This window comes from Podarcis erhardii (assembly GCF_964252035.2).
Source record: "Podarcis erhardii genome assembly, chromosome: 9".
NCBI lineage: Eukaryota > Metazoa > Chordata > Lepidosauria > Squamata > Lacertidae > Podarcis > Podarcis erhardii.
In genome coordinates this window covers 35,629,165-35,643,839 of record NC_138512.1, presented here as the reverse complement: position 1 = coordinate 35,643,839, position 14,675 = coordinate 35,629,165, and the positions used below count along the sequence as shown (strand labels likewise).

At 39.1% G+C, this 14,675-nt stretch overlaps 1 protein-coding gene across 3 annotated transcripts in view; it reads right to left on the bottom strand.

Annotated features, from left to right (window-relative positions):
- SPOCK3 (SPARC (osteonectin), cwcv and kazal like domains proteoglycan 3) overlaps positions 1 to 14,675 on the bottom strand; it is a 115,610-nt gene that overhangs the window by 36,228 nt on the left and 64,707 nt on the right. For all 3 annotated transcript variants that reach the window (XM_081875402.1, XM_081875400.1, XM_081875401.1), the window contains 2 exons: positions 10,001 to 10,127; positions 1,777 to 1,891 (listed from right to left, as the gene is read on the bottom strand). In XM_081875402.1, coding sequence (XP_081731528.1) covers positions 1,777 to 1,891; positions 10,001 to 10,127 — 242 coding nt within the window. The remainder of the gene's footprint in view (positions 1 to 1,776; positions 1,892 to 10,000; positions 10,128 to 14,675) is intronic.

The window sequence follows — 14,675 nt, the reverse complement described above, 5'->3', positions numbered from 1 at the left end:
AAGGAATTTCCATGCAATTTAAGGAACAAATATATCTGCATAAATATGAGTGTTAACAACATAAATTAGACAAAATAGGAAGTAAAATCTTCAATGAATACAGTCAGTGTCAATGAATATAGTCAGTAGCACCTTTAAGGTGCTACTGGAAGGAATTTTTTTTATTTTGTTTTGACTACAGTCAGCGTCGTACACATAAAAGGTTAAGATGGTGATTAAGATACCACTTTGGATAATAAAATTAAACTACAAACTGGGGGACTGACATTACAAGCTCCAGCATGTATATTGGTTTGTATTTTTCAGACTGCACTGCTGACCTACTCAACATAGGTTTCAGCCAGAGGTCGACAAATTTTGTCTGAGCTTGAAAGCCAACAATTATTTCTTCTAGTCATTTTGAGTATAATAAAAATGTTCCCTTTCCAGTGAGGAAGTACAGCCTACTCTGCCACATAGAAATAGGCACTTACAGAACAGATGGCATCAGTCCCTATACTCATCACTGCATATCCCCAACTTTCTAGCCTTCAATGCTACCCATACTTTCCTAGCAAGAATTCTATGTTCCAGAATATTCACACTTGCAGGATGTACATGGAATGATCTACAAATTAGAGCAAACCCCAAAATGATGGTACAGTTGTACCTTGGTTGCAGAGCACCTTGGAACTTGTACATTTCAGCTCCCAAATGATCGAAAACTGGAAGGGAGTGTTCTGGTTTTTGAATGATTTACAGAAGCCAAACATCCGGTGTGGCTTCTGATTGGCTGCAGGAGCTTCCTACAGCCAATCAGAAGCCACACTTTGGTTTCCAAACGTTTTGGAAGTCAAACAAACTTCCAGAATGGATTCTGTTCAACTTCCAAGGTACAACTGTATATAGAGTGCAGCTAGTTATCTATTGCATGCCCTGAACCCCCACTGGGATAGCCTGAATATACAAGCACAAACTGAGTTACTACAAAATATTGTTAAACTGTACCCTCCAAAATGGCTATGGTGCAGGCCGAAGAAGAAGAAGAAGAAGAAGAAGAAGAAGAAGAAGAAGAAGAAGAAGAAGAAGAAGAAGAATTCATATTGTATGGGTGATTAGCATAGAGGCTGATAGATAAGTGAAATGTCCAAACCCAGCCACTAAGTGCACGATAGAAATTTTTTATTTCAATTGCAATTTTTAAAGGAATAATAATAATCTCTGGGCAGCTCCCAACAGAATATTAAAAACATCAAACATTAAAACATCAAATATTAAAAACTTCCGTAAATAGGGCTGTCTTCAGATGTCTTCTAAAAGTCAGATAGTTGTTTATTTCCTTGACATCTGAAGGAATATCAAAGTGTGCTGAAATTCTTTAAAAAGCTCTATTTTAGAGCCAGTTGACAATGAAGCTCAGCTCTACATTTCATGTAAGTAATTGTGCAGAGAATTGTCTACAAGTACTGTCTCCCAGAGCACTATTTCCCCAATCCTCAAAGTATGGCTGATTAGTAGAACAAACATCATCAGAAGCCTCAATCACAGATCTCCTATATCAAATCTGAATACAAAACCCCTGGAGTGTTCAGGGTTTCGTCTTTATAAACATGTCCAGTTTTATGTCAAACCCAGTGTTAGCAGAAAGGTATGCAAAATCATTAAAGAAACAGCGGTGTACTATCATGTATTTTTTGTAAACTACCTTAAAACAAAGAGTCACAATGCTTTTCCACATGCATGGGTATAAGTGAAGAAATCATCATTGACAGACCTAATATAAGTGCCAGTACTTACCCCTTCTATTATTTCTGCCTTCACTTATAGATTTATCTGAAGGGCAAGGGCAATGTCCTTCGCATTTCACTGAGATCTGTTTTCCTAAGACGCAGGCTTGATATTCTAGTTTGCACTGCAATAGAGAGAGAATGACAATCTTCAATATAAGCATCATTTACATTTTTTGTAAATTCTAGTCCATTAAGTATTTTGAAAGAGATTAGGGTTACCCGTTTTGTCACTTTCTATTTGTGATTACAAAGGACTACAAAAGCCACCCATCCTAAAATGTTGTAGGATCACACTCTGAATGGATAGCGTTGATAAGTGCTGTAATTCATTAAAAGCCATGATGTAGAAAAATAGGACATCTTTACAAAAGCAGGTGTGCAGAACCTGTGACCCTCTATGCTGCTGAACCTCAACGTTGACTGGGGCTGATGAGATTTGGGAGTCTAGCAATATCTGGAAGACCACAGATTCCCCATCTCGGTGCTAAAAAATATGTGCCTTTGACTAAAGAGGACTCCGCAGCCTTAGTAACTAATTTTTTTACAAAACAAAGAATGGCTGATGCCACACTGGACCGTGCGTATGAACCCTGTTTGTATTTGCTTTGGCATATTTCTTGCCACTCTTCAGCTGACTTGATTGTTTTCTACTATGATCCCATAGTATGCATTTAAATAGTTCTTTCTAGCACCCACAAGTGCCACACATGCGTAATCTCAATTATTCCTACAATAACCCTGTAAGGCAAATCAGCAATAGCCTATACTGCAGATGGGGTTGGGGGCTCAGAAGGTGTAGTTTGCCTAAGGTCACTGAATAGGTTCATGGCAGAGCTAAGAATTAAATCTGAAACTGTTAGTTCACAGCTTACTTTCTTAGCTACAAGAAAGGGGAAAGTTGAGGAAGCAAGGTGGTCAGAAAGCATTCTTATCCTGTCATTCGCCATTAGTGTGTTCTAAACTGTGATGCATTTGAGAACTCTTTCATTTCCAGGCTAATGTTAACAGTTAAAAGCATATTGTATATGTTAAGTATATTGGATAATATCTAATTGTGAATGTTTGTGAGCAGAACAGATTTGTGCAACAAGGCTTCTCCTCCTTCCCTTTGCAATCCCCTGTATATTCCCCCAAATCTGCTTTAAATGGTTGGGAGATGTCAGGGAACTGGAGGCAGAGAAGGGGGGAACAATGGGGAAAGACAGAGATAAGCCTCCAATCGTAAGTAGTTGCACCTCATCAGAGGGGGAGGATGATGAAGGGTTGTCAGGAAGCAATGAATCAGGGAGGAGGGAGCAATTTCCAAGGCTTAGCTCTTCACGTAACAGAGGGAGGAAAAGGGGAGGGCTCCGGAAGTGGTTATGCTGGAGAAAACGAAAGGAACAGGCAGTCTCTGCAACTGATACCGAAAGAGCCGGACATGCGCTGAGAGTTCTGTGTGTAAATAGGAGAATGGACCTAATAAAACCTGTACCCACCAATCATCCTTGACAGGAGATGATCCAGAAAATATTTTAGTGAGCATGCAGTACTACATGGAGAGTAGAGGAATGAGAAATCTGCTTGGAAATGTTAAATTTTTATTTTTTAAGGTTTTTTTCAAAGATTATTTTAGATTTAGGGGGAAATGTATAGCAATTTTTTTTCATCTGCTCTCTATATTGCAGTCGATTCAGGTTGTTGAATTTATCTTATGGAATATAGTGATAAAATTTATGTTACTTTCTTCCTCCTCACTCTACATGTTTTTTTAAATAAATAATTTGTTTAAAATGTCTTCTGGTACCATAAGAGATGCATTGTAATTTGACTTTTTGATGCATTCTCTTTTCTTAAACAACATCCACTGATTGCATTGCTAATTCATCAAGTTCAATTTACTCAATTATCCAAGGTTGAAATATTTATAAAGTTATAAGTGAACTAAAATATCACATAAAGGGCATGCTCATTAGTATTTAATTGTGAGGAAAATGCAAAACAACACACATAATCAGACACACTACTTTTTGCTGCTTTGAAAAAGAAAAGGTTAGCAAATTGTTTTACTTGGGTTAAAAACTAAAAATAGAGTCATGTATGTACTCCTTTACTTTTCACACTGCAATATTTCACTCTAGAGTTATTTTATTAAACACTGACATGATTAATCCACTCACAAATGGGATAGATGCAATTACAGTGAAATACCTTTCATGTCTTCTTGGAAGAAAGCTTAAAAGTTCAATTGGGCTTTTCCCCAAGAAAATGTGCATAGGACTGCAGCCATTGAAAACGTGCACAAAAATTTGGTTTAGCCCTTTGCCAATGGATTATACAGCCACTAAAACAAATATGCTATGGGTAGAGGTAGACTCAAAATCTACCACTACCCATAGACTCAAACTCTCTAAACTACAAAGTTTCAGTGGCCATTTGAAGAATTCCCATTAAAACCAGTGGAGACATATGTAGGCTTCAGAATGGGTAATTCATTCCCTTACACACACACACACACACATTTAGGTTTCATAAGTCCTAACTTTGGGGTGTGACAAAAGCATGATAGATGACTGACTGGGTATGCATTACCTAACAAAACAGGTTGATGATGCAGAATTGCTGATTGGACCAATTTCACAATTATCTCTGATTTACGAATATTTGTTAAGCAAGGCTTCATGCTTAATATCGCCTGCAGAAGATGCAGCATTTCCCATACATTTTTAGCATTCATATGACACCTGTGTGTGATATGATTAGAAATGAATACTTCTACTGGGTTAGGTAAAGGGTAAAAGGATCCCTGACTGTTAGGTCCAGTCGCGAATGACTCTGAGGTTGTGGCTCTTATCTCGCTTTATTGGCTGAGGGAGCCGGCATACAGCTTCTGGGTTATGTGGCCAGCATGACTAAGTAGCTTCTGGCAAACCAGAGCAGCGCACAGAAACGCCATTTACCTTCCCGCCGGAGCAGTACCTATTTATCTACTTGCACTTTGACAAGCTTTCGAACTGCTCGGTTGGCAGGAGCTGGGACCAAGCAACGGGAGCTCACCCTGTCACGGGGATTCAAACCGCTGACCTTCTGATTGGCAAGCCCTAGGTTTTTTGTCATCACATCCACCATGGTGACAATAAATTTAATTCTGTACATTTTGAAAACAGAAGGATGGGTTGCCCCCATATTTTTTTTTTTTTTTAAAAAAAGCATGACTGGCATATGTTGTTGCAGGCACGAACTAATCTGTATTTATTTACTAAATAATCCTCAATATTCTCACACATTGTAAGCAGAAATCCTACATGTAATGGGATTCACATACTTCAAGCTTTAATACCTTCTGTGTTCCAACATGACAAAGAAGCATCAACCAGATGTAGATTTAGGAAAGTGTGAGCAGTGCGGTCGCACTGGGCAAAGAGCCGAGGAGGGCGCCTTCTCAAAGCCTGGGAAGAGCTTGCCCAGTTTCAGGAAGGAGGCGTGAGGACTCTAACAGGGACCTAGAGTCCTTCTTCTGCCTTCCCAAAGCTGGGCAAGTACTTACCAGGGTTTGGTTAAGAGGCAGAACTGCTATAGGACTCCCCCAGAGCCCTGCGCCTCCTTCCCAAAGCCGCTGTGAGGGCCGGGGGGAGGGCATCCATAGCTTTGCAGCGGGTGGCATATTGCCAAGGTCCCTGTGTGAACATTAGAAGTGGAAAGGATCAGATCAGAGGTCCCTCTAGCACAGCAAACTGCTTCCCACAGTGAGTAACCAGGTGCATCTGATAATCCCACAATGTGATGATGAAGGCCATGGTCCTCCCTTATCAATATAGATATGGGCATGAACATTGCATCCTGACATAATTAATTTCAGTCCCTTTTCTAATATTTCCTAGAGCATAATTTTATTGTTCACAGCACACTAAGAACAACATTTTGTGGCACCTTACTAATCAAGAAATGTATTGTGGCATAAGCTTTTGTGCTCTAATTCTTCACTTCATCAGACGTGTAGAATATTATTCTTGATGCTGTGTGTGTGTGTGTGTGTGTGTGTGTGTTAGCAATGAGGGTCAGATGGAAACAGAGAACAAATCATGGTAAAATGTAAATGTGAAACATCCTGATAATAGATTAGCAAATTAGTACCTGTACAGGCTACATATGTTAAAAGGCTTTTCAACAGTTTCGTGTGGGAATTTCCCTTTGAACACTCCTCTTCATTGTACTGTAAAAGTGCCTTAGGATCAGTGACAGAGTGTACTGGGGGTGAGATTAAATGTTCTGCTAATTTCTGAATATTGCCCTCTCTGACATCAGATGTGTGACAATTTATTCCTTTGTGTCATGACTGAGTTATGTTGAATAGAAAATACCATTGTTTGGAGAAGACAACATATGTCATAATAGACAATGAATGAACCCTTGAATGACATTATTAGATCCAGTAATGGTGTTGTTTGAGTAGATATGGAGACAGTTTTCTTCTTTGAAAAAATGTTTCTGACAGTTTAAATATAAATAAATTACAGAAACAAACAAAAACAAACTAATATAACTAATCAAGTCTAATCTCTGAAATAGAATTCTGCATAGATATCCAGGAGTCTCCACAGACATCCAGCTCTGGTCTCCCCATTGACAAAGTTTATAAAGGCATAATGTATATTCTCAAAATATTTATCTCTAGCTTTCCACATTTGCAGTATTTTTTTTTCTAGCACAACATCTTAAATTTACTGTTTCCATAGTTCTGTTGATACTTGTTTTCCCAACATCCACCTTTGTGCCACTTACCAGACAAGCAGCTACCAATTAAAAACCAGCAGTTTCCTTTGCACTAAATTATATTTTCTCCATTTAACATTTATAACAGCAGTATAGATCCAGAGCTGGCATATGGGTTTCCTGTGGTCTTTGTGTCACTGTTATGTAGCCCGCTGTCACAGGTAAGTAGTTGTTTTTAGTTAGGCGGCTGTTTGTGAGTTAGGCTTCCGAGAGGGATGTAGATCACTGGCTATATGATAGAATGGCTTTAGCTGGGAACAAATGGTGTTCTGTCACCTTTGGTCTTGTTTCTGCGCTTTAATTGATTATTCATGGGCACCAGTCTGGCCTTGTTGATCTGCTTTTTCATTTCAACGAGTGGGTATTGTAGTTTTAAAAATTCCTGAATTAAACCCTTGTGGTGTATGTCTTTGGAAATCCAAGAAAGATGGAACTGTATTGTAGGACTTGGCTGAAGAGAATGGATTTTTTGAGTTCTGGGTAGATGCTTGAAACATGTAGATTTTTGAAGCAGTTAGTAGGTAGTGCTTTTAGCCCATGATGTAGTTGCACAATAGAGTTAAGATATTTCGCCTGCTTTGTGGAGTGGTGATGGAGGGGTGAAGGTTGTTTAAGTCCTGGTGGAACTTCTCAAGTTCCTCTTGTCCTTGAGTCCTGATGATAAATGCATAATTCATGTATCTCAGGCAAAGGTGTTTTTCTGAATACATGCAGAAAAAAACATAGTTCTATGTTCTGTATTTTTATCTTGTGAAGAAGCACCCTGATGATATTTGGGTAAAGGGTGGTATATAAATTTAATAAAGAATAATGATAAAAAATTGTTGACCTATTGTGGATTCAGTGCACTGAAGTAGCATGCTCTCCCCAAAGTTGAAGCAATTGCAGGTGAATACAAAGTGGCAGAGTTGGGTGCACCATAGCACCATCAGAGATCATTTCCCCGATGTATTATAGTCCATCGTTGTGGAGGAAGTTTGCATAAAGAACCTAAACATTCATGATTGCTAGGACACAATTCTCTGAGAGATCATCACAGACTTATCAGTTTGTGTAGTTCCTTGATAATTTAAGGGATTGTACTCAAATGTACTTTTCTTTTCTTTTAATCTAATCAAGTTTTTCCATTAAACTAATTTGGACTACTGAAGAAATGTTCAGATATTTGTTTATAAACTGTATAAAATTAAAACAGCATACATGCAGTAAACAAAACTAGAGAAAATCAAACAAATATGAAAGGGGCTACTACCTCCCCTCCCAATGAACCATATTCCCCAGGTTCCCATCTTTCATTTTTTACAAAGAGTTATTTTCTAGCATTTGTTGGCTTTCAAATACAAGACAAAATGTATAGGTACAATTCTTCTCATTTCTGATGAGAAATGACCTTGTTCTGCACTTTCATTGTTCTACCTTTCCCACACCCTGAAACATTCTTGCAGGTGCCCATGTAAACATGAATTAGGGAAAGTTTACCCTAAAAATTTCCAGACAAAAAACATTATCGTTGGATGCTGAGAATACTGTGTAATGTGAATGCAAAATGAAAGAGGGATTAGGAACAAATACTAGATAATTTAAAGATTTGAGCATGATCTGCAATGGAGGATGTGTGTGTTGACAAATATTTGTTTGTTAATAGACAATATTCCAAGAATCCTAACTTCAGCATTTGCTATTCAAAGCTTTTTTTCATCGTAATGCCTCATAGGTAACAATCTCTATTATTTGCTCAGATTTTTGGAACTATCATTCTTACAATTCATTTGTTATAAATCCTATGGTATTCTGACCAAATGCCATGGATTTAGTGAGTCTGAAAGCATGACATGGAAATCCCATAGCAACCTCTATAGTGCTGCAGAAATTATTTTTACAAGACCGATACAGTTTAGTGACATGTATTCAAAGTATTGCACAATTTGCAGAAGTTGCTGATAAACACATACTGTAGCAAGTGAAGGAGAGTAACTACAGTATATCATACAACAATGCCAAACTCTTACTGAAGCTTTACAATATAATAAAAATAAGGTTTGCTGGGGGTGAACAAAAATATTTGTCCTTAATGTCAGTTTCAAAATTGGCAACCCTTCAAAATAACCTTGGGGATTATAAACCAAGATTATGAGGTTTAAATGGATATTTGAAGGCATACATCTTTACCAGGATAGGCAAACAAACCGGAAGCTTGGGTGTGAACTTCAACGTGCAAATTAATTACTGCAGGAAATGATGAGGGGTTTAGGTTAAGAATTTGCTGTTATCTGCCTTGCTTCTGCTTTCAAGCTGTCTTTGTAAGGTGATGAACTAGAAGCTCCCAGATAAGATTTGTGGTCCTCCATGCAGTTCCCAGAATAACCATAATTTCCACATGTTCCCTTCAGTTATATTACTGAACATAATTAGAAGCGATATGACCATGTTGTCCTGTCCTGCCCTGCCCTTTCCCATGCTTGCATGTAGAGTGGATGCTCAGGTCGCGAATGTGATCCGTGCAGGAGGCACGTTCACAACCTGCAACGTTCGCAACCCAGAGCACCATGTGTGCGCATGCGCGGGTCGCGATTTGGCGCTTCTGTGCATGCACAGAGCGTGATTTAGTGCTTCTGCACATGCGCAAGTGCCGAAAACCGGAAGTAACCCGTTCCAGTACTTCCAGGTTCGGCACGGTGCGCAACCCGGAAACGCGCGACCTGAAGCGTCTGTAACCCGAGGTATGACTGTAGTGTTGATTCCTGTATCCATGCAAGCCATCTATATTCTTGGGTAAAGGCAGTTAAAGGTTTCATTAATAAACCCTACAAAACTTGTTTGGGCCACTAATTGGAAATGTTTGCTAATCTAGCTAGAAACTGTTTAATCTTATTAGGCTTAATCTTGACATTTCTTCTTTCATCTAGGCATATTTTTTGATTATCTTAAAATCCAAAAGTTTTGCAATTTGCTTTTTTTTGTTATTTTCGTACAAGCAACCATTAACATAAGTATTATTAGTTCCTTAGTTGTCACTATCTCATTTCTTCCTTCCAATTTATTGAAAGAACTAAAGCTGTCCTAGTATATATAGTCTGATATGTAATCATACCACAAAACTGTGGTACAAAATGACATGACCACCATATTACCATATATGCACCTTGTTTCTTGTACCATTTCCAACCATTTTGTACCATTTGTATTTTTTATCTTTCCCAGTGATACTGCATCATCAGTATAATATTATAAAAATTTCCCATACCAATTGTTAATACAGGTTTCTTTGATTGAAAACCCATTATTTTGAATGGCAATTTTACTTGCTTAATTGAATTAAATGATACTGTGATTTCTTGGCAGTTATTTTTTGAAATGGGGATGGGTTGTGTGTGTTTTATAGAATTTAGAAGAGCTTGTATATACAGAGCATAATATTTGACAGTAGAATGTTATATAGCATATAATGATGGTGGACAAACTCCAGCCATTATTCATACCTGAGAGGAATAAGTATGGCCGTCTGATCCACAAACAGGATTAGTATAAACCACTGGACACTGCTTGCATTTTGATGACAAGGGACCAACCCTCCATTGTTTATGGCCTAAGCCAGCCTCCTTCATACTGAAAGAAAACAAAGCATGTAGCATCGTGAGCAATAAAAAGTTTTTTAAAACCTGTGAAAAGACCTTTTTTTTTTAAGTTGGCAATTGTGTGAGCATGCAAACTGTCTGAATAACATTTCACTGGCCTCATTTAAATTCATTAGATGGTGCAATTTCTCCGACTGCCTCCCTGGACAATTGTAAGACATTTAATTGCACTCAGAGTATCAGTGATATGTCCCACATATGGAGAGAATAAATGTTGCAGTGTCCTAATGCACTACAGTGGTACCTCTGGTTACGAACTTAATTCTGTCTGTTCGTAACCGGAAACCGCTCATAACATGAGGCGCCTCCTGCTGCTGCCACACCACCGGAGTACAACTTCCTTGTACTCCCGCTCACATACCAGGACAAAGTTTGCAACAAGGGGCATCTTATTTCCAGGTTAGTGGAGCGCGTAACCCGAAGCATTCGTAAGGGGGACGGTACGAAACACGAGGTACCACTGTACTTTCCCAACACTGCATTCTGTCTATTTAAGATTGGACAGGTCACTGCCAAAGAGAGCAGGGAGCTTCTGTACAATTTATACACAGATATCCTGGATGGAAAGTCTCAGTGCTTTTTGCAACTTAGGAGGATTCACCAAACAATGTTTAGAAATGGGTGGTCTAGTTTTATTTGGAGCTTCATAAATCTACGTATATTTTCATTATGCCATTTTTCTTCAGAATTTCAGGCATGTGAGAGTGAATGGGTACACACATAACTATAATTGCAAAACATTCCTGACATGCTAAATGCTCTGGGGGTTTTTTGAAGTGGTGGTTAAAAGAGGTGTCACAGACAGCTAGATAGGGTGCCATAGAGCTCCTGAAAAAAGTTGAACATTCAACCTTGGGAGATAAAGAAGTTCAAAATTGCAAGTGGTGGGCAATTTATAACATCCTCACAAAACCAATAGTACTTGGTATTAATGGGACTAAACCATTAGGAAACTGCATTCCACTCTATAATACTTCAAGATAGTGGACTCTATGGAGCCATTGATAAAAAGAAAGTCTTTTTCCAGAGCCATAACATATAAAACTGTACAATATAAATCAAACATAAAATAGAAAGTTGTTCTTAGCAGATGGGGGATCATGAAAGAAGTCAAAGTCAAGAAGACACAAAGTCAAGAGTGCACGAGGGAGATGTGACACGTGGTGTTGAAAATGTAATTGAAAAATATCATCTAGTGTGTTAAAACCTCTATAACACAAAAGACAATTTAAGGACTAGGAAACTGAAAAGGACATTTTAAAGGTTAATTATTGAAAGCTACAATTTTATTTTCCTTGGTAAAAGCCACAGAAGACTGAGATGAAGGAGAGACACTAGATTATTATTTATTCAGTGTGCTTTTTGAGATGAATAGGTTTTCAAACAAATAAGAGTACAGTGGGGAGGGAACTGTTTGAACACATTTAACAGGGGGGGGGGGAGGAATTGACCAAGTTACAAGGCAATTACAGTTTCCTTAATTCATGAAGAATACTTGAATGTAACTCTTAGATTGACAAGTAAGTCTTACAAGCCTTTGTTTTATCACACTAAACCATGTCTTGCCAACTCCTGAATTAGCCTTTGTATCCCTCCCTTTAATAGCAGTTTGTTATACAACAAATAGTAGGTAATCATATTTATTTCCCCAGCTTCATCTGGTTGGTTGGTTATAATTTATTTATTTATTTATTTATGGATGGATGGTGGGTGGGTTGGAGGGGGGCATATCAGGCATTCTGTTTTTCTGGCCAGCTGGCAATCTTACCTGAACCTCATTACAACAGATAATTTTTAGAATTCCAAGCTATAGAGGGCACCAAAGAGCTTTCAAGGCCTTTTTCAACCATGTTGTCTATTTCCTTCTCTGGTTAGCCTACCCTGTCGATATATCAACAACTCCAAAAACCACTGAGATGGAGAATCTAAGCTTCACACAAATGCAGGAAATGCTTATTATGGGGGGGGACTGCATATGGTTAGAAGATCATGATCACTGGTAAATGATCAAGTAGCAGTCACAAAAAGGACAGCTTTTCTTATTTCATGCCAATTCAGGCAGCATTCTATGCCAATTTCCTGATGTTCTGTTACTTGCTGATAATTTCCACATTTCATGTGATCTTTCACATGACGTAGAAGCCACTTCTGAAAAACTAACTCAATTGTAGCTGAAGTTTAGCATTCGTTTCTGTGTTATTTGCATTCAGAAAAATCCATTTGCAATCCTGTTAACCTGGGAAATAAGTTTTGTATTGTAATATCACGTGACAAAAATTGGGGCAGTATTCTGGCATACAGTTCTTTGCCATCAATATACAGCATGGGAACAGTTGTGTAATGCAACAGGTAATGCAGTAGAAAATGAACGTGCTAGCATTATAATCAGCAAAACTTAATATCCAAGTGCAGCCAAAGAAATTCGGATGAAAGAGCAAGACAAGCAAATAGCTACTTCATTGTACCAGTTTTGATTACTCATTCACAAACAGTTCTATAAGGGTGCCACTTATTTTACCGAGATGTAGATCGTCTGTCTTAACATCAAGAATCATATATTATCCTAACATTTCCCATATATCTCAGCCATTGATTGATTACTAGCTTGGTCATAATTATATCATAGGACCATGGAATTGTAGAGTTGGGACCCAAAGGGCTGGGGCTGTCTAGTCCAACCTACAGCATTGCAGGAATTACTGCTAAATAATCCCTCAGAGATGGCTACGCAACCTCTGTTTAAAAATCTTCAATGAAGTCCACCACCTTCTAAGGTAGTTTGTTCCATTGTCAAACAACTCTTACAATCAGAAAGAGCTTTTAGTTGGAATCTCCTTTTTTGCAATTTGAATCCATTGGTTTGGGTCGTATCCTGTGGGGCAGCACAAAGCAAGCTTGCTCCATCTTCCATGTGACAGCCCTTTAGAAATTTAACGATTGCTATCATATCACCTCTCCAGGATGCAGCCTTCTGATGAAGTAACATGGGGAGAGAATTCACCTCCTGACACAACAATAGCCACTTATTTCCAACAGCAATGGAAGTGTTAAGTTGGGACTTGGCTGGGCCTGGGGGGCAGGGGCAGGGGATAAAAGCACCTTTGAGAAAATCCTGGGTAGATCAACGGTTCCAGCAAAGGATAGAGAATTTACTTTTAAACACGTTCTAAGACAATAAATAGCAGGAATGACTTAAGGACCACAAAGACAGCTGATCACGCGCCAACCATGAGTGCAGACCAAGCAGACATAGCCACCACACACACATACACATACAAACACAGGCCTCACATGCCAAACCTGTGATGACAACATTCACTGCATGCCTAGCAAACCAATGTAAAGGCCACAGAGTGTCAGGTTCTAGAGTAGTGAGCTGCCCCTTTAAGGATCTGCAGTCTTCAACAATGGGACAGGGCTTTGGGGGAAACAAGCTCAGGAAGTATAAATGAGCTCAGATAGGGGCAAAATCTTTAAACCATTTCTTGAACTTCAAGTGGACATACACTTCTTGACTGTTAGATACTGGGAGATCTGTATAACCATCACAATGCAACAGAGGTTTTCAACTTGGGATGACTTGGAGCATTGGTTTTCAACCTTTTGGGATCCACAACTCCCTTGGTCAACTACATTCTTTCTGTGGCACTCCTGTGGGGCTTAGGAGCCCAGTTATGTCACCCCTTGCCTGCAGAGCTGGAAGCTCCTCACTCCCTTGTGGAGTGTTCCCTCAGCCTCCTCCCCATTCCCCTCTCCTTGGGAGTCTTCTGGGCAGCCGCAGCTGCCACCCCTGGTCTCTGATCTGCCCCTCTTGTGCCAAAGAGAGGTGCCTTTTCACGCTGCCTCACAGGGGCCTGGGAAGCACCCCCTGGCCAGCCCCAGAATACCATTCACCTGCAGAGCTTTTGGGAGGCAGAGATGCAAGAGGCCATCAGAGGAGGGAGGGAAGAAAAGAAGGACAGAGGCCAGTGTTGTCCACAGTACCCCAACCATCATTCAATGCACCCTAGGGTGCCATGGCACACTGATTGAAAACCACTGCAATACACCTTTCAGCAATACATGCAGACTTGGGCTCTTCAAAGAGAACTTTAGAGAAGGCTGAACCAATTATATATTTGGTCAATTTTGCTGCTAATAATCTAGATTTCCTTGACCACTGTTCTCTGCTCTAGCAACAATTTTTTAAATTACTTTTTTCATTATGTTTACTATTATTTATGTGTTGTTTTTGTTCAGTAAAGTGAACTCAAAGCGACTTACAAAAAAGAACAACACATTACTAACAAGTGTGAAAACAAGATTAAAGGTAAGCTAAAGTGCACAACTAATATGTACAGGATGAGTCTTTTAAAAGAGGCCCAGTGGAACATGTGTACTCTGTATCCATGGGGCCTCTTTTAAAGGACTTACCCTGTATAAAATAGCAGATCCAACTCAGCGTAACCTTGTTAATATTCTTTTGCTTATTTCATGGTGTTCCCATGTCTCATAGCAGAAAAAAATGTGGGGTAGAAGC